A 20866-nucleotide genomic window follows, 5' to 3' on the forward strand; every position below is an offset into this window, starting at 1 on the left:
CGAATGATACCTATAGTTTCATTTGACTTCTAATTTCTCGCTGCTTTCTTAATAATTTTTAAAAGATTTCATGATGAAAAATTGTTTTTCGCAACCAGAATAACTAAATTATTTTCCAGAAGAACTAATCTGCAATCCACTCCCTTAAATATCCTCAAAACTTCGAAAATATCCTTAATCATGCCTTGTCCAACTAAAAAAAAAAAACTAATGATCCCACTGCAAAACCAAGCTCCAATCACTTTTTTTTTGTCTTCAATGTGTGCCTGTAATCAGCAATAAGGTCAAATTTAGAGGAAAAAAGGTTCTGCTATTCAATTTAGAGACTAAAATAAACCTTAATGGCCATTCATGGATGATATTTAGCATTCACATGTCAAATAATTCATTATGTAAACTTCTTTTGGGCTCTGTTTTGAGCTAAGCAGCAGCAATCATTAAAAAAAGAGATTATATAGATACAATAATTATATACTTCCATATCTAACAAATAATTTTTTTATATTTAATTAAATAGTATCTTAATGTCTCAATCACAGTAAAATGTATAAATGAATTTAAAAAAAAAATAAAATTAATGACATTTTTTTAAGCGATTTAAAAATTTTGAATGTAATATAAGTAAATATAAAGATATAAGTATATATAAAGCAGATGCGTTATATACTCACCAGGGCAGTTGCCACTTGCCAGTGCTTAAGAGTCAAAGTCTGGTAATCCCATGAAAGAGTAATCAACATCATTGGTACCAAGCAAAGGAATGTACTCGGATCCTCGAACATGAACACTAAAGCAAGCTGCAAGGAGCAAACAAGAAGAGAAAATTAAAAGAGCAGAAATAATATGCATGCATTGAAGAAGCATGAGGGCAAGTAAATTGCATGCTGCCCTCATGCCTCAGAGAAATTATTACGTGCGGAATCCGAAAGTAGAGTTACGTCCGGACTCCAATAAAAATATGACATGTGTCCTTGTACATAGTGTGTATATTACGTATATAAGTTTATACATATTATATTCATAATTTTATAATTTATATATAGTGTGTACAGTTATAAACATTATGTACAAAGATATATATCACGTTTTTATTGGAGTCCGAACATAACTGGACTCTACACATAATAATTTCTCCATGCCTCATGGGCATATGGGAAGCATCAGATTCCCAATTCTTTGGAAGTAAAATGACCACAAAAAGCAGGGCAACAGCTAAATTCATATTTTTAGCTCATAATGACAAACTCTCTCCATGTCATGTGGCATTGGGTGTATGAGTGTATCTTTTTTCCGGTATTCTTGCCCTCAAAACTGGTTATAACTGTTGTGATCCTCTTACTTGCCAATGATACACTTCAACAAATGCAATATTTCAAGAGACTGAAAATTTTTCCTACATCCTTTAGCTCTGAAACAACGTCACAACATGTTCTTCCTCCAAAATCTCCTATATGTATCTCTATCAGTTTAATCTCAGAGGCCTCAGCCTCTCTCTACAACAACAATTACAACCGCGTTGACAAAATTAGACTGAGCATCCACCAGCTGATGAGCTTTATAATCTACATTTACAAATTGTTTAGGAGAAAGATAGAAGGCAATGCACCACTCATTCCATTCACTATAATATGCCATTTCATCATTTGCCAAATTCCTTGCAAACATTTATCTAGTCCTTCATTTCAATGACATCAAAAAGTGCTATAAATTTTTTTTAAAAAACAAGTTAAGGATGTTGAAATGGGTGTTATACTCAACCATCATGTATGGGATTTGATTATTCCCTTTCTTGGGATTAATTCAATTTCTTAACGATGGGTTTTCACTATTAAAATTCATCATGATGGCTTGATATATCGCTATAAAGCTTAACAGCGGCAAAAGAATTCACACAGGTCTATAGGATTGACTATTTTAGCATATTATCCCTGATTGCTCGACTGAACTCGATACAACAACAACAACAACAACATCAAGCCTTTATCCCACTACGTGGGGTCGGCTACATGAATCCTTTTTCTCGACTGAACTCGATAAAAATACTTTATGTACGTGGCCATCAACAAAGGACTACAAATAGATGTAAGTAATGTTTTCCTCATGGTGACCTAAATTAGAGTTTATATGAAGCAATCTCATAGGAAGGTTGCTCAACTTATGATAACAACGAGATGCTTCAATATCCATCTTAATATCGAAGGTTAAATAGCAAGTTGATTTATCTAATCGTTATTAAGCCTAACATCTTGTTCTCCAATAGAGTAGTCAGCTGACAAATGTAAAATACAAAATAAAAGCATTAAGAGGATGTTTTGTGAATTCCAAGATATATCAAACAAGGTTTAAAATTGCGTAAATAAGCCTCGAGGGGTTTTTCGTCCGTGAGGCGAGGCGTAAGCCTCGAGGCGGTGTGAGGCGTAAGCCTCATCGACGAAGAATTGAGTAAATAAGAATTTAAGGGTTTTAGCAAGTAAAAAATAGTAAGATTCTATCACACAATAAAAACATCTAAATGACAATTAAAATTAGAGGAAAGTAAGAAAATAGATGCAATAAAATCATGTCCCAAAATACAAAACCACAAAATATTAGTCTATCAAAACTCCCAAAGTACAATTAAGAAAGAACATATAAAATCCAATCATGTCCCATCACTAAATGGGTCTTCAAGGGAATCTTCTCACCCCTTCCTCCTCTCCTATAGAGTCCAATGTCTTCCAATCAAAGCATGCACTCGGAACAAAATTTTATTATAAGAGTAATTTTGAAGTTCTATTTATTTTTGAAGTTCGTAAGTTGTTTTTATGGGAAGATACCGAGTGGTACCGAGCATGTTCCTTAGCAATACCAAGCATGTACCTAGCGGTACTGAGCAGTACCGAGCATGTACCTAGCAGTACCTAGCAAATACCTAGCTGTGCCGAGCATATAGTGAGCAATACCGAGCATGTACCTAGCAGTACCGAGCAAATACCTAGCTATACCGAGCATATACTGAGCGGTACCGAGCATATACCTAGCAGTACCGAGCAAATACCTAGCTATACTGAGCGGTACCGAGCATGTACTGAGCGGTACTGAGCATATATTTGAGGCGTACGCCTCAGCCAGAATTGCGCATTTGCGCCTCTGAGGCGCGCCTCAGTCCAAGTGAGGCGTACGCCTCTGCCAGGAGAGGAATTGCGTAAGCCTCGAGGCGGTTTTGGGTCAAATTGCGCAGAGGCGCGCCTCAAGGCGCGCCTCTTATTGCACAATTTTAAACAGAGATATCAAAAAGTATCCAAGAACAATTTTTGTTATTGATATATCATCAAAAAATTATCTTGATCGAGCACAAACCTCGAGGCAAATTTGAATGGGAAACTTTCGAAATTAATTCTTGGACTATTCGAACTCCCATTTCAACAAACTCATAGTCGAACTGAACATCTCGAAAAGGCGAACCCAACTACACTAAATTCAATCTGACCAAATCAAGGGCCCGAAGCACGTTTATACGATTCAAAGCATAATTTGGACAACTAAATGATTTCCAAATGGACACCTAAATGATTTCCAAATGTGACATGCTTATTGTTGAATTGAGTGGCTCGACGAGACGAATCCAACTATCCCAATATCGCTGAATTCCGGCATCATTAAGACACTCAAATGCTCAATAAACCATGTATGATCAAGGGAATCAATATCAATCATCCATCCAAAACACTCCAAACATGTCATTGATCTTTTCCTTATTTATCAGTCATGTCACTCCCCAAAAACTATAAATAAACCCCCATTCTTCACAAAAAGAAGGAGAAAAAAAAAAGAAGAGGAAGAAGAAAGAGAAATCTGAGATCTCTCTTACCACCAAGCTCCTTCTCAACCACCGCCGGACCACCGTCAGACCACCGACCATCATTGAACCACCGCCGAACCACCAGCCTTTGTCGGACTTCTACCCGACCACCAACCATCGCCTAACTTCCTTCTGGACACCGACCGACGCCGAACTTCTACCTAGTCACGGACCATTGCAGGACTTCTGCTCGACCACCAACTGTCGCCGGACTTCTGCCCGGCCACCGACCATCGCCGAATTTCTGCCTAGCCACCGACTGTCGTCAGACTTTTGCCCGGCTACCGACCGAAGCCGGACTTCCTCCCGGCCATCAACTGACATCGGGAACCCCACCTAACTCTTCCTATTATTGTAATTTCACCATCTTCAAATTAAATGACAGAACAAATATTGTTATTTATTCAAATACTAGTAAAATCATTTCAATTGGGCGTGACCCCTTAGTTTTTCCCTTTTCCAGGATTTTCCACGTAAAAATCCTTGTGTTTTAAATTCCTTGTTTGTGTGATGGATATATGTATAATGCTGAAACGAAAAATTTTAACTCTATTTCCACGCATATTGTAGTCCGCAATAGTAACATATACTAAAACTGGGCACTAGAATGTTAAAGCATTCTCAAATGCTGGTTATGTTGATTCATTGCAGGCAGGTAGTTAATATTAGGATATTGTATTTTTGTTGGAGGTAACCTGATCACCTGGAAAATTAGGAAACAAATTATTGTGGCAAATTCAAATGCACATAATGAATACATAGCTATCCCTCACTCAACGTATGAAATGATTTGGGAAATATCTTTGCTCAGTTTATGATACTATATTATCACAATTATATTGCCATCTATAATGTCATCAATCCTATTTTTCATGAAAACATATTCAAGTCTCTTTGATAAAAATTATTGCTACTCATGCATCCAGTTTGTGGCAGATATTTCTATCGAAGCTGTTCAATAAGCGGAGATTAAAATATGTAAATATACTATAGCTTGAGGGAAAGTGCTATTGTATGATATAAACTAGGAAATGCTGAATTAGGCAGCGTAATATTAGGAGAATTTCTGGTTAGGGGTATAGGCTTTTATATTCTCAAAATTTTGATTCTTCCCCTCCTTGTTTTCTTTTGTATTCATCATGAATGCTTATATTGACTCATATATTTACTCATCATTTATGCTTATAAATTACAAAAGTTGCAAACAATGAACTTCATATGGAAGATTAATTGTTGAACATAAAACCTACGACAAGTGTTCATACGGCCTGTGGCTAATCTTCCACTCAACCAGCAATGACCAGAGAATAGCCATCCCGTAGGAGAATGAAGTCTGGTTTTAATCATTGCACGTTAAAGGAAATAAAAAGAAAACACTGTATCAAGATAAACACAGAAATATGTGTTAGCTGCAGCCTTTCTAAGAAGCTTAGCTCACTGAAAAAGTAATTTTACAGTCCATGGACACCTGAAAAATTTTTTACTACAATTTGATTTGACAACAAAATTAAAATATAATCATTTCAAAAAGTAGACAATGGTGCATTCAGCAATTCTGATAAAACTAGCAAAATGGAGGCCAGAACTAACAGAAATGAGAAACTAACGGGTTGTTGGGATACAAGTAGGATTGAACTCAAATAGAATTTAGTATAAATGTGAATTTATTAAATTCTAAGGATATTAAATCCTGAAAGTTATTTGACATGATAGAGATTAAATCTAATTAAATCTTGATGAACTGTTTGATTACTTATTTTAGGATTTAAAGTCTGTTAGCTCAAGTAATATCACAATTAATTAGTAATTAATAAAATACTAAATTAATGAAATACATACAACAACAACAACAAGCCTTTGTCCCACTACATGGGGTCGGCTACATGAATCCTTTTTTGCCATTGTGTCCGGTTAAAAGTCAAATTCTCATTTAAATATAATAAATAAAGATCATTTCTAATATTTTATAACCAAATCTTTTTAGGTCTACCTCTACAAATATAATACCTCAACTTTCCTGACATGGTCATCGGAAGGCCTCCGTTTAATGTGGCCAAACCATCTAAGGCGACTCTCTCTAATCTTATATTCCACTGGAGCTACTCCAAGTCTCCAACCTTTTAATAGAATTAAATTAGATTATAACAATTAATTTAAATTAATATTTCTATTCATTAATTAATAATATAACTTTTATGTAACATCAAATCATAATTATTATTATTTTTTAATTAATAAATCTATTAATTAATACAAACAATTAAAATTAATAATTATTTAAAACTGACAATGTCTCTCTAATAATTAATGCAATAACAAATAACTATAATTTCTTTTCTCTTTGATCTTTGTTTATGCTCTGCCTAGGCCTGTCTAGGGTTTGTTTTCCTCATCCCCATTTCTTCATTGCAGCTTCAGCTTTGCGTGAAGTAGTGTTTTAGCTATAGTTCTCGTTAAGTTCTATCTTTCTTTGCTCTCCCCTTTTTGATGAAAGATTTCTTCATTTGAACTTGCCTTCGGCTAGCTGCCCATTGAACTTAAGCGGATGGAATTTGTACTTTCCGCACCTTTCTCCCACGCCCATAAATTCTATAATTCACCGAACTCTCGGATTTTGTAAACCCAGAATTTAGTTCAAAAGGAGAAAAAATGTTGTGAAATGAAGATTACACTCACCGTGATATTTAACTTGGGGTTTGGCAGGATATAAGCTTCGTTTGGGATGGCTTTCTTACCGCTTCTTAAAGCCGCTTTCTAGTACAAAAATTTGTACTAGAAAGCGGCTTTAAGAAGCAGTAAGAAAGCCATCCCAAACGAAGCCTTAGTTCAAATCCTGCATCCAAACAACCCCTAAGCTTCCTAAAATAGCAAATTTACTTCCAAATAACATGGCTAACAAAATTTCATCAACCATGCCCACAACTCTCATGAATCTAAAACTAAAATGTTCTTTATGAAATTCCACTCCCAAATATTTCAAAGAGGAAAATGTGGAAATCCTTAAAAAGCACTCTGCATGATGCCATCTTAAAAGACAAAAAAAGAATTCTAGATCAAACTGAAATTAGAACCAACATATTTAGAATTAGCAGATCATAAATATTGAATGAGGCCCCATACCATTTTCAATCTTCATTACGCTTTGGAGCATTGTTTCCATTTTCTTCTTCATGTCAGCGTTATCATTCATGATGGGAGCAAGTAGTGTTAACTCTCTGTATATATCCTGTACAAATCTACATATTTTTTCAGCATACTCAACTTCTCCATCTGATATCCTGCCTATGGCTAGCCTCATTAGCTCACCAGTCAAATCTGCAAGCTAAAGGGCAGTAGAAGTTTACCCACAGCATATTATAACTTTATGTTGGATAAAGGGGAAGCACTGCAAATTACCCCTAGGAGATAGTCAAGGGCATTTATTTGCAAGGGTTCTTCATATTGATCACTTAGTTGCAGAAGAGTAGAATTAATCTCTTTAAGATCCAGAAGGGATCCCTTCCTGCAGAATCTACAGAATGTTGCAGCTTCAACATATTCCTGAACCTATAAACTCTTATAATAAACAAGCCAGTCTGAATATCATTAAGAAATGAATTATGCCCATTTAGGTACTCACAGCAAATGTATATGCACGCCTAAGCTTCCAAAAGTCATTTCCTTTCAATTCTTTTACTAATCTTGACATAAACTGCTCAGTTACGGCTGCCAGATCCTTTTCTGCCTTGGACAACACTTCTTCTCTGTTGTCTTTATTGGCCCTATTTTAAGAAAAGGAGGATTTGAAAATGATGAGCAACTGAAAAAGTGCAAAACTACACCTTCGTGATGACTATCATGTAACGTTACAAGCAAACAAAGAAATGAAATTGTCATTTTCCTAGTTACCTGGCTGGAAAAGACAATAAATAGGAGCCTCTTACCTGTGCACTTGAAAAATGACTTTCTTGCTGTTCATTGTAACGTCACGGCTAGCCTTTACAACTCTCTCACGCTTGTCATTCTTCACAAAAAAAAAAAAAAAATGCTGTAATGAAAAGTAAGTTTGAACGCTCAACCTCTTTTCTTGCATAATAAAAAATAAGAGAATCGTTGCAGGTTAAGGTGAATAAGTAAGAAGAGGTGTAAATGAGTCGAATATAATTTGTGTTCAGTTCGTGTTCCTTAACAATTGCTACTTCTTTGTTCAAGCTCAGTTTGATATTGTTTCAAAGCCCACAAACAACTCGTTATGGTTAATGATTATTGAGCTAAACCGAAAAGAATAAAACCAAACAAAAATGGCTTAAATTGTTATTGAAAAACCAGATCAACAAAATCAAGTTTAAAAAATTATGATTAATAGAAAAATGGATATAACCAAGAATAAACATTTCCTTAAATGCTTATGATAGCAATAAATAATCACACCAACTATTCATATGAAATCAATTTAGTCCCAGAATATCACATTTACATAATTTAATCTCTTGACATACAAATTGACCCGAAATAATTTTTCATACAGAAATTGATGCATTCATATTTTGGTTATTTATGTTTTGATGTAATTTGAACAATATTTAGTTGTATTTTAAGTTTTTTTTTATTTACTATCCAATGATGGAAAGCATCCAATGATCATGGTAGGAAGTGCTTGGGCATGGCATGGCTTGGGTTTGCTAGCATTTTGGGTCCTTTGTTCTTTGGGCTGCTTGCTGTTTCACGGTTTGGGCCATGGCTGCTCTCGGGTTGGGCTTTGGCTGCCTGTTTGTGAGCTGATATCTTGAGAACTTCTTAGTGCTAGCTCATTAATATTTGAGCTGAAGTTTAGCTCATTATTGGAGGAGTAATTGCACTTCCTAGCTCATAAATTTGAAGAGGTATGTGGAGTGGAGCTTGTTTCTTCCCCTTCTTGTGTCTCCTCGGGTTCTTCTTTGTGATGTTCCCGTGATATGCCTGCTGGGTGCTTGTGTGGGCTTTTCAGTTTCTCCCCATGGTTGTTTTCCCGAGTCCTCTCTAGCCCGTTTCTTGTGTTGTCTCTTCGGGTCCCCTCCCTGGCTGTGTTCCCGTGGCTTCTCCTTCATGTTTTCTATGCAATTTTTTGGGAGCTGTTTGTGGTGTCTTTTGTCCTTCTTATTCCCCTCACCTGATTGGTTTGGTTGGAGAGGTTGTTGTTGGCTGTTTGGCTCCCCTTTTGTGCCTATATATATGAGAAAATTTTGTCTTGGAAAGGTTGTTGATTAACTTGAAAGAAGTTGCTTAAAACCTAAAGTTTCTTCTCTTAGAAAAGCTTGAGAGCTTGTTCCAGCTCTTCCTCCTCTCTATTTCGTCTTGGCTTCTAACCTCTTCTTCTCTACGCAAGTTCCACTCCACTTGTATCCTTCTTCTTGAGCTTTTGGAAGTAGTTTGTTGGCTGATTTGGAGACATTTACCGGAGGAGTTTGGTTGGACGTTGGACCCTTTTGTTGTGGACTCTCGGTTTGCAAGCCTAAGCACTTTATCATATATTTCCTACTTCTTGTTGCATGTGAGGAAATCGTTTGCCGGTTGTCCTGAGGATAGTAGTTTTATGATATAATTTTGTTTCGTTTGTTTCGACTTTTCGTTGGCTTGATGTCTTGTTTTGGATGTTTGCTTACTAGATTGAATGGAGTTTGATTTTTAATTTGTCCTAGTGTTCTCCTACTTGTCTCTTCTTTCTAGTTTGACTGCATCAGAAATTGATGAAAATTGGGATGAAAAATTGATCCAATTCAATCCCTCAACTCTACAAAATAGATCCAAATAATCCATGGAAGGCCATTTGAGACTAATTTTATATAGTCAATGGACTAAATTGAAAAAAAAAATAATAATCTAAAATTAAATTGGTCACAGACTCGCATATAAATAATTGGGGATTATTTTGAACTTTTTCTCATAGAAATAATCAAATAATATAACACTAGTAACAAAAAACATACATGTTAAAATTTATAAATTCAATTCAATCAGGCCTTAGAATCATGGATAAAACATGGTTCTGTTTGTACACATAATTGTATTATTACAATAATAATACAACTCGGTCTTCTCGCTATGCAGAGTAGAAGAATGAACAAAATAAAATCATCTCTTTTCAATACAAATTCTGACATTAAATTGATATTAATTATTGCTCCAAAATGCCAACCTAAACACAGCTGCGTAGTTGTATAGTAATCACAATATCACATGAAGAGCCATTCTTTCTCAGGTTGGCTCAAGTATTCTCAAACCGCACAACTACAAAGAACTGAACTATAAAGCAATAAAGATAACTTCACGTTTTATATAATGCGGGATCTTAGGGCCTAGAAAATTTTAGCACAAATCTAGGATGAAATATACAATATCACGCATGCAAAGGCCAATTTCGCAATGTACAAACTTTAATTTAACAATTTCAAATCTTTTAGTGAAAAATAAAAAAATATGTACATTTTGTCCCAAATTATAATTTACAGACCGAACAAAAAAAAGATAGATTTTTTAGATCAATAAAATATTAAATTATAATAATTTTACCAAATTCAATCACAAGTGCAAACCAATTACAAACTATGTAAACGAAAAGAAAAAGAAGCAAAAAAAAAAAAAAAACTGTCCAACAGAAGATAAAGTCCTCCTGTCGATCCATATGGATTCCCATAAAAGTTCTCAATCTACACTCAAGTCGCACTCAAATAATTTTCAAGATCCGAAACAACAATAAGAGCAAACATAAAGAACTGGAGAACCAACTAATATAAGGCAGTAAACAGTGAACCAATTGTTGAACCAAAAAACTATAAAACGAACCAACATAGACATTTGAGGACAAAACTTCTTTCTAAGGATCAACATCATAGCCATGTCTATACAAAATAAAATAAAAACTATGAAATAGAAATAACTCAAGTAGAATCTATGTTGCACCGATACGGATACGGCGACACGGACACGAAACGATACGGATACAGGACATCAATTCTTAAAAATACAGGACATGGGTACGACGCGGACACAACATTGTAATTTATAAATCATACAGAAATTAAGAAAGCAATCAAGCATAATATTTGAAATTACGAAAAAAAATGAAAGTAACATCATTTGTAGCTTATAATATTAAAATAAAAATAAGCATTACATGTCTAGTACAACAACAAAAAACATAAACATAAATTGTCTAGCACATGTAGCCTCAACTATTCAATAGAAGGAATGATATGATTAGCTTCTTCGGTGGTTTGTCTTTGAACTTCTATATCATCTTCAATAAATATCAAAGCTTCTAATTCAGGCTCATCAAGTGAAAGATTAGCAATTTCTAATATTCCCATATCATCAAGAGACTCAAATCCATCTCGGAAATGAGAGAACCACGCATGCAGTTGCGGAAGTAAATACAACGGGTCTTTTTTCAGATTTTTTTTTTTTTGTTATTCAACAGACATGCGTATCGGATACTCGTGTCCTTTTGAAATTAAGTAGTACTTTAATTGGATATGGCAAAGCCGTATCCGACATGTATTGATGTCGTATCAGAGGTGTATTCATGTATCGGATATAACACGCCTTCATAAATAGGTGTATCGGTGCAACATAGAGTAGAATCAAAATATAAATTGTCAATTTATGTCTCAATGCTCACATCTTGTATTTTCAATGAGTATCAACTTTGATGCTTGCATACTTTGATGTTTGCATCAAATTTGTCGTCTTGAAAAAAATTCAATTGCAAAGAATTGAGCATTTGATATTATTCAAGTAAATATAGGCATAACTATTCCACTTCTAATAAAGTACTCCATGAATCATCATAAGTAGGTTTATCACGTCAATACTAAAGATGCATTTGACATCCACCATTAGTTATGAAAACAATCTCATCATTTGAGATAGCTTTTAGAATAGATTGTGTAAACATGTCTGATGAAGTGTTGGACATGAATTTTTAAGGAGATAGAAAAAGAAAAGAATATGAAGTATTGCTAATTGGTTCATGAAATAAGATCCAAAAAATTAAATTTCGATATTGTCTACTGTCTACATACATCATAAGCATTTAGAGGCAATTAATACTTTGATAATGTATTTATACTACTCTAAAATTTGGAATTGTTTTTACTGCATAATATTGTCAACTCGATGTAGCTCTGCAGCTGTTCAGAATATTTTTTAAGCAACTTGGGAAATGAATGGAGCTTCATGTGGGAATGTGCTTGCAACACAACTACGGATTTTTAAGTTGCAATTTTGGTGCAGTAATTAATACTGATTCAATGGAAGGAATTATATTGAAAAAGGATACTTACTTTGTTGATGCATATAAACTGTATAACCCATTATATTAGTATTGTAATATAATAAATATCTCCAAGGCCGAAGAGTTATTTTGTCCAAAACTCTAAGACATGTTTGAATTCAATTTGCAAATTTTAATTTGTTACATATGTAAAGTTAGGACAGTTATATTATTTTGATTATAAAGATTTAATTCACAAATGAAAAGTCGCTTATTGGTTATATTCATATTTTTCTTAGTTATCATTTTTAAACTTAATTCTCTTGAACTAGGCATTCAACAACAAATGAAGAAATTTATATTCAACAATGTCATTTAAGTTTAGATCAATAATAACTCGTTAAACTTAACAGGTTATTAGTGAGCCAAAAAATAAAATTTCCAATAGGACCACATAGAGATTGAACATAAAAGTAACAAACATTAACGAACATGGACAAAATATGAACAATGATAAAGTTAACGAACCGAGTTCAAACATTAGCTCATTTGCTTATGTTTGACTTGTCTTTCAACCTTATCAATGACTTCCAATAGGTGTGGAATTTCTTTAAACAAATTGAACAAGAAGATAAATCATATAATGTGCGATGTGAGATCCTCGGAATTTCAATGACTTCCTATTGCTCGTTTCGGTACTGGTATTCTAACAACACCGTCTCGTAAGCTAATTCTTCCAAAAAAATTTCACGTCCCAGAACTTTCCCACAATCTCTTATCTGTCTCCAATCACTTGACTACAATCTACCATATGAATCAAAATAAAACGGCATTACATAACACAGACATTGCCACATACTCGAAACAACTCGCATGCACTTACATGCAACCCACCTCCCATATCCTCTATGGCTTAATACCCTTCTGACTGTCATTTACCTCATCAACTACCTCTCATCTCCTAACACAGAAAACAAATCACCCTTCCAGACACCGAATCAGAGGGGGCTCGACGAATCCACATCGACGATCCAGTGACCTTGACCAAGAACTCCTTGGGAGAGGGATCACCACCTGAAATCCTTCAGGATACAGAAACCCAAAAAGAGTAAAACTACTCAAATATTATTCATCTTCTAAATCTCCCATAATACAATCAATGTCTACCTATTTATAGACAATAGTGACAATATAATAGGCTACACCAAACATAAACAAGAAGTAATTCTATGTAGCCATACAACTACCAACTGGAATTAAACTATCCTGAAGTTAATACAATTAACGACTCAGCTCCGGCGTCATACTACCGGGGTAGGAGGAACTTCGGGCTCATAGGAAGATGTCCGGTTGGCCACCATAAGGTGGTGGGTTTGGTTGGCTAAACCAGTCTGGATAGATCAACCCGATGTCAATTTGTCTATCAATCTTCGACAAATCAAGCTTAGCCCACGTAGATGGATCATTTGTGATTGTGAGATTAGTGGGAATCATTTGTATTTCTTTCAACTTCCTAGATAAGTAGATAGGAGCTTCAATATCCAACCCATTTGAGAGATCTTGACTTGCAATTTTTTTGTCAGTGATGACGATCAAGTTTGTTGCCGTATTGTGAACACTAGGAGTGAATAGTTCATGTTGGACATCCGGCTCGCTCTTATCATCATCATACAAAGGCTTATCATCATCAAGAACTCCCAAGAACATGTCGTCATCATCATACATGTCATACATGGGTTCATAAAAAATAGGCGAAGACGACGAGTTCGACAACGGATCTTCAAATTCTTCGAAGCTGATCTCGATCGAGATTGGGCTGGAAGAGATTTGATCATCTGAAATGCCCTCGTCGTCGCCATACACGTCATACACTGGCTCATCGTAGAGAAGAAAAGACGACAATTTCGGCAACGAATCTTCAAACCCATCGAAGATGGATTCGCTCAAGGATGAGGAAGACTTGCGGGGTGACCCTTCAAAAATGTCTTCATAGGAAGGACTCTGATCGTCCAAGATATCCTCTCTATCATCATTTTCTTGGGAATTCAGCCTGAATGGAGGATCTATAAGCCACCATGGGAGCAGACTTGCCCTGTGGTCGAACAATAAAGTTCCGGGCATGAGGGCTCAAGTCCTTTCTTCATTCAATCCTTGATAATCATAATTTGAGTCGGACAATTTCTTGTAGAAGATCTTCGATTTCTTCTTCTTGTAGTGGTTGCTGATAATTCCGGCGAGGTGACATCTTTTGACGCAAAACTTGCTTGAAATCTTCCTATTGTTGCCGGAAATGCAAAAATAGGTGCTGAACATCACCCTATGATGTGAGGAATGAATTGGAACGGTACAAGACCTTTTGTTGGTACACTGAAACAAATTAAAAGATCAAGAAGAAATTTCAGTTGTGAAGTTGACAGAATCCCGGATCCCCGTACATCTCCATTCCATCCTCTCCTCTCAATATTTTGGAAAAAACCAAGAACGCCTGCTATAGACAAGAACAAGATAGGCGACTGATGTTCTGCTTCTTGTAAACAGCATTCGCGTGTATGCAAATGGTTGTGGAGGATGAACCGCAGCAGCTGGTTGAAGTTTTGTGGTTCTTGAGTTATTGTATTGAAGTCCGCTGGAAGAAGACAGCCCCTTCTTGGCTACTGGACCATCCTTCTTGACTTTTGGAAGGATAAATAAAGTGCCTGCAAGAGACGGCAGGGATTGGAAGCACTGGACTTCTGAGTGCGAGTGGGGATTGCTGCTTGGAACAGGAGAGGGATAGATTGTGAGTTGTTTGGAGACAGCAAGCATAACATACCCAAGAATGCAAACGAGGCCGATCCTTGGAGGCTGCTTGCAAAGCTGATTCGCCACCGAAGACGGGTCGCCGCCAAATGATGCCGGCGGCGGAGGCGACACGGCGACGGACAAGAACGCCAGCAACTTGCCGGCTCTGATACCAAATGACACCGGACCAAATGGGCCTCGACGAATCCACGTCGACGATCCAGTGACCGTGACCAAGAACTCCTTGGGAGAGGGATCACCACCTGAAATCCTTCAGGATACAGAAAACCAAAAAGAGTAAAAGTACTCAAATATTATTCATCTTCTAAATCTCCCCTAACACAATCAATGTCTACCTATTTATAGACAATAGTGACAATATAATAGGCTACACCAAACATAAACAAGAAGTAATCCTATGTAGCCATACAACTACCAATTGGAATGAAATTATCCTGAAGTTAATACAATTAAAGGCTCAACTTCGGCGTCATATCTACATTTTTCAACACTTACATGCAACCCACCTCCCATATCCTCTATGGCTTAATACCCTTCTGACTGGCGCCTACCTCTTCAACTGCCTCCCATCTCCTAAAACAGAAAACAAATCACCCTTCCACCTTCTACAAAAACAAAAACCACAATGCAAACATCTTCGCACATTTGGTTGTGCATGCTTCCCATGGTTTCCACCTCACATGAGACACAAACTTGCTCCTCGCTCCACGTCATGTGTCTTTATTGGTTACTCGAACTCTTATAAAAGTCACAAATGTTTCAACTCAACTACATGTCGCATCTACATTTTTCAACACGTCATCTTTGATGAGTCCACATTTCCATTCAAAAACCAGATACCAACAACCCCTATATCTTCACCTCCTACCAATCCCTTCCTACTCACTCCTATCTCCACTCAACCACATCCATCTAACTCCACAAATAAACATACACAATACTCCCATTCCTCTCCCCTCCTCTAATATACAACCCCCATCAAATAACTCCACTAGCTGCTCCTCCCCATCTCCACTGCCAAACACAACTGCCCATATTCAACCATCCCACCCAATGCTAGCTAGATCCATAAAACCAAAAACTATCTTCAAACTACTTAACCACATCAACCTAACATCCCCCTCTACACATGTCAATCCAACCAGCTTCTCAAAAGCAAACAAACATCAGCACTGGAGACAACCCATGGCAGCAGAATTCCTTGCCCTTCAACATCAAGGCACATGGACACTTGTCCCTCCTCCACCCACGCATCTATTCTCAGCTGTTGTTGGACTTACAGAACCAAACACCACTCTAATGGATCCATTGCTTGTTACAAAGCTAGACTAGTAGCTCAAGGCCACAAATAGGAATATGGCTTAGACTACAATGAAACTTTCAGCCCGATTATAAAAATGTCATCCATTCGTGTGCTCCTAACTATAGCCTAAAATCACAACGAGCAAATTCACCAACTAGATGTTGCGAACACCTTTCTACATGGCAACCTCCATGAAAAGAGTCATATGATGCAACCACATGGCGTTGAAGACACTATATCCCAATCATGTATGCCTTCTTCACAAAGCCTTGCACGGACTCTAGCAAGCTACATGCCAATGGTTCACAACTTTCTCAAGCCTCCTACTTTCACCCGACTTCAAACATAGCAAAGCAGATCCCTCTCTTCTCGGGTACAACTCTATCTTCTCATCTATGTTGATGACATTCTACTCACAGGAAATAATCCCAAGGCCATATCCCAACTAACTATCGACCTCAGCAATCTATTTGCCATGAAACACATGGGACAGCAAATAACTTCCTTGGTGTTACGATTTCTCCTCTACAAAATTCCTAGTTTCTTTCCCAATCAAACTATGTGTTCTCCACAGTCCACCAAGCAGGCCTTAAAACTGTAAATCACTGTCCAATCCAAATTTTACCAGACAACCCATATCACCCCCAATTGATCCCCTCTTTGATCCTACAATCTATCATTAAACCACAAGCTCGCTCCAATACCTAACTCTCAGTCATCTCAACATCTCCTTCACAGTCAACCAACTCCGTCAGCATATGCACAATCCTCTTTCTCAGCATGCCCATCTACTTAAAAGGATTCTTAGATACATCAAAGGAACTATTCGCTTCGATGTACCCATAACCAAATGACCTCACATCCTTTCTTCCTTCTTTGATGCTGACTGGACCGACGACCCCACCACCTATCTCTCCACATCTGATTACTGCACGTTTCAAGGCAACACCATCATTTCTAGAGTGTCAAAAAATAACACACGATTACTCGATTATCCATAAAATGGAATATTGTGCTCTCGTCACAGCCACCGTTGACCTCCTTTGGTTTCATCGTCTACTTCAAGACTTCCACATTACACTATCTCAACCGATGGGCATTCACTGTGACAGTACCTCGACCATCTCCCTCATCAACAACCCCATATTTCATGCCAAAACAAAACACATCGAGGTCAATCATCACTTTCATCCAATATCACAGACAATCCAAAGAAATTTGTATAGCTGCAATCAGCGCCACAAACCAAATCGATGACATACTTACCAAACTGCTATCCATCCAGCAATTTCGCTATACGACACAAACTGATGGTTCAGCCTCCACCATCAGCATGAAGGGGAGAAACAACGATAGCCACTTATATTATCAAAGAAGAGCAACAACTATCTCTAACGACAACTTACAACCATTAAATCATAAGAACCCTGCTACATCCTAATCATACACGTGTAAAGCTGAACCAACCTTTCATCTATATATACACTAGAACAAATAGTAAAGCTAATAGTTGCTTCATAGAAACAATGAATACCATTACAATTACTCTTTGTCTATGTTTTCTTCTATGACTATTCTACTTATTAATTTACATACAGATTACTAAGATAATCAGGAAGAGGAGTTCAAAGCAGAGGAATGAAACTTCTTCACTTGGCCCTATGTATTTCTCAACGTGACTCGTTTCATCCGCACATAAAACATTTGATCGTTTTTTTTTTTTACTTCTTGCATCAGCTACCTATAATTCAACGGAATCATGCAGATTTTTTGGAATTTTGACACTTCTTTATAATTAATAGAATCAAATGCGGAACCTTCTTCTAGCTTAAGAAAACGAAGATGAAAAAAAGTCGATAGAACATCCATTAAATACCAATTGCAAAGCAAATGTACATGCTATTAGATGGAGGAAAAAAATGTTAACAACAAAGCCCAATAGTAAGAGGACATAGATATTGCAGGAATAAATGACATGAATAGGAACATACGAGTTGATTGAGGTAATCAGCATGCTTTGCGAATTCCTCCTTCATGCTAGAGTTCGTGCTCATCATCCGTGGCTTCTTAGCAGAGCTCAATACTGACGCCACTGCGAGTATAGAATAAAGAAGAGTAGTTGGCATAACAGAAGCATATTAGGTTTTTTGGAGAGGTGGAAGGGATTTAATACTTTGGTGAAGGCGGTGGGGCTTTGTTGCCATCAGTCACTTGCCAACGGCTGCGTCGCTCAGACGTGGCCTGAAATCCGCTTGCTGTAATGCTATGAGCACAAAAGATGTCGCCTGAAATCCGCCGGCCGTCGCCGAGGCCGCGCAGACCCGTTGCCTGGGCTGGCAGAACCACGATTCGCACGCCTCCGACAGTAATCGTTCATAAGATTTCTGCTCGCAGCCAAATACCCCTTAGATCCTCCATTTCAGACTAAGTGTAGGGGCAAATTATTGGGTCAGGTGACCGGAGGAAAAAGGTAAGTTCGGACATCCAATAAAAATTTGTCGCGTCACCTTGCGCTTTAGTTGTGCTTTTTGACTTGCGCTTTAGTTGCGCTTTACCTGCGCTTTAGTTGCACTTTTTGACTTGCGCTTTAGTTGCGCTTTACCAGCGCTTTACTTGCGTTATTTTTAAAATAATATTTTATTAATATCCGGACCTATCTCTGTGTTCGGTCACCTGACCCAATAATTTGCCAGTGTGGGGCTGCAAGAGAACCAAACCTTTGAGGAGCTACTGGTTGCTCGGTTCGATTAAAGCTTATTTGTGGTCGTTTAACTAACTAAACAAATAAATTTGAACAACATTTTAAATATTCGATTCCTAAATAAATAAGCTTGAACACTAATGTGTTCGGTTCATTTATGTTCACGAATAACATCACTTGAAGCTCGTGAACAAGCTCGACATTAAGCTCGATAAAAGCTCGATTCATGTTCTATTCAGAGCTCGTGAATAAACTCTATAATATAGTATAATATAGTAGTATATAGTATAGTATAGTATAATATAGTATAATATAGTATAGTATAGTATAGTATAGTAGTATATAGTATAGTAGTAGTATAGTATATTATAGTAGTAGTAGTATAGTAGTATATAACATAGTATAGTTGTATAATAGTATAGTAGTATAGTATATAGTAGTAGTGTAGTAGTTGTAGTATAGTAGTAGTATATAGTATAGTACTTTATAGTAGTATAGTGTATAGTAGTAGTAGTATAGTAGTAGTAGTATATTAGTAGTAGCAGTATAGTAGTAGTATATTATAGTAGTTTAGTAGTAGTAGTATAGTATATAATAGTAGTAATATAGTAGTAGTAGTATAATAGTATAATATATAGTAGTAATAGTAGTAGTAGTATAGTAGTATAGTAGTAGTATAGTATAGTAGTAGTTTATAGTTTATAGTTTATAGTAGTAGTATAGTATAGTAGTAGTATAATAGTAGTAGTAGTTGTAGAAGTCAAGTTTAGTAGTATAGTACTTTTAGTAGTAGTAGTAGTATAGTAGTATATAGTAGTAGCAGTAGTATAGTGCAGTAGTATATATAGTATAGTAGTATAGTAGTAGTATAATAGTAGTAGTATAGTATATAGTATAATATAGTATAGTAGTATAATATAATAGTAGTAGTGGTAATATATAGTAGTATAGTAGTATAATATAGTAGTATATAGTATGGTATATAATATTTAGTAGTATGGTATATAGTAGTTGTATAGTATAGTAGTAGTATAGTATTATAGTAGTATAGTATAGTAGTATAGTATAGTATAGTAGTATAATAGTAGTATAGTATAGAATAGTATAGTAGTATAGTATAGTAGTAGTAGTAGTATAGTATATAGTAATAGTAATATAGTATAGTAGTAGTAGTAGTAGTATAGTATAGTAGTAGTAGTATAGTATATCGTTGTATAATAGTATAGTAGTAGTACTATAGTATATAGTAGTATAGTAGTATAGTATAAAGTATATAGTATAATATATAGTATAGTATATAGTATAGTAGTAGTATAGTAGTATAATATATAGTATAGTAGTAGTATAGTAGTAATATAGTAGTAATATAGTAGTATAGTGGTATATAGTAGTATATAGTAGTATAGTAGTAGTATATAATAGTAGTATAGTATAGTAGTAGTAATATAGTATATAGTAGTAGTATAATAGTAGTAGTATAGTAGTATAGTAGTAGTAGAAGTAGTAGTATATTAATATAGTAGTATATAGTATTATAGTAGCAGTTGTAGTATAGTAGTAGTAGTAGTATTAGTATGGTAGGATAGTAGTATAGTAGTATAGTAGTATAGTAGTAGTAGTAGTAGTATTATAGTAGTATAGTAGTTTAGTAGTATATTAGTAGTATAGTAGTAGTAATAGTGGTAGTATAGTAGTATATAGTATAGTATAGTAGTTGTAGTATAGTATAGTATAGTAGTAGTATAGTAGTAGTAGTAGTAGTAGTAGTAGTAGTAGTAGTAGTATAGTATACTAGTTGTATTGTATGTAGAATAGTAATATAGTAATAGTATAGTATAATATAATATAGAATAGTATAGTAGTATTAGTAATAGTATATAGTATATAGCATAGTAGTAGTAGTATATTAGTAGTATTATTGTAGTAGTATTATTGTAGTAGTATAGTAGTAGTATAGTAGTAGTAGTAGTAGTAGTAGTAGTAGTAGTA

At 35.8% G+C, this 20866-nt stretch overlaps 1 protein-coding gene across 1 annotated transcript; it reads right to left on the bottom strand.

Annotated features, from left to right (window-relative positions):
- Positions 1 to 18582, bottom strand: LOC110103747 (translin-associated protein X). Its single transcript, XM_020832565.2, has 8 exons — positions 18350 to 18582; positions 18168 to 18268; positions 7765 to 7844; positions 7461 to 7602; positions 7238 to 7387; positions 6962 to 7163; positions 672 to 797; positions 1 to 266 (listed from the first exon to the last, which is right to left on the bottom strand). Exons 1-7 carry the CDS (start codon positions 18378 to 18380, stop codon positions 697 to 699), a joined length of 807 nt encoding a protein of 268 aa, XP_020688224.1. The 5' UTR covers positions 18381 to 18582; the 3' UTR covers positions 1 to 266; positions 672 to 696.
- Positions 18583 to 20866: the final 2284 nt, after the last annotated feature.

Source organism: Dendrobium catenatum, unplaced genomic scaffold (genome assembly GCF_001605985.2).
Source record: "Dendrobium catenatum unplaced genomic scaffold, ASM160598v2 fragScaff_scaffold_716, whole genome shotgun sequence".
NCBI classification, from domain to species: domain Eukaryota; kingdom Viridiplantae; phylum Streptophyta; class Magnoliopsida; order Asparagales; family Orchidaceae; genus Dendrobium; species Dendrobium catenatum.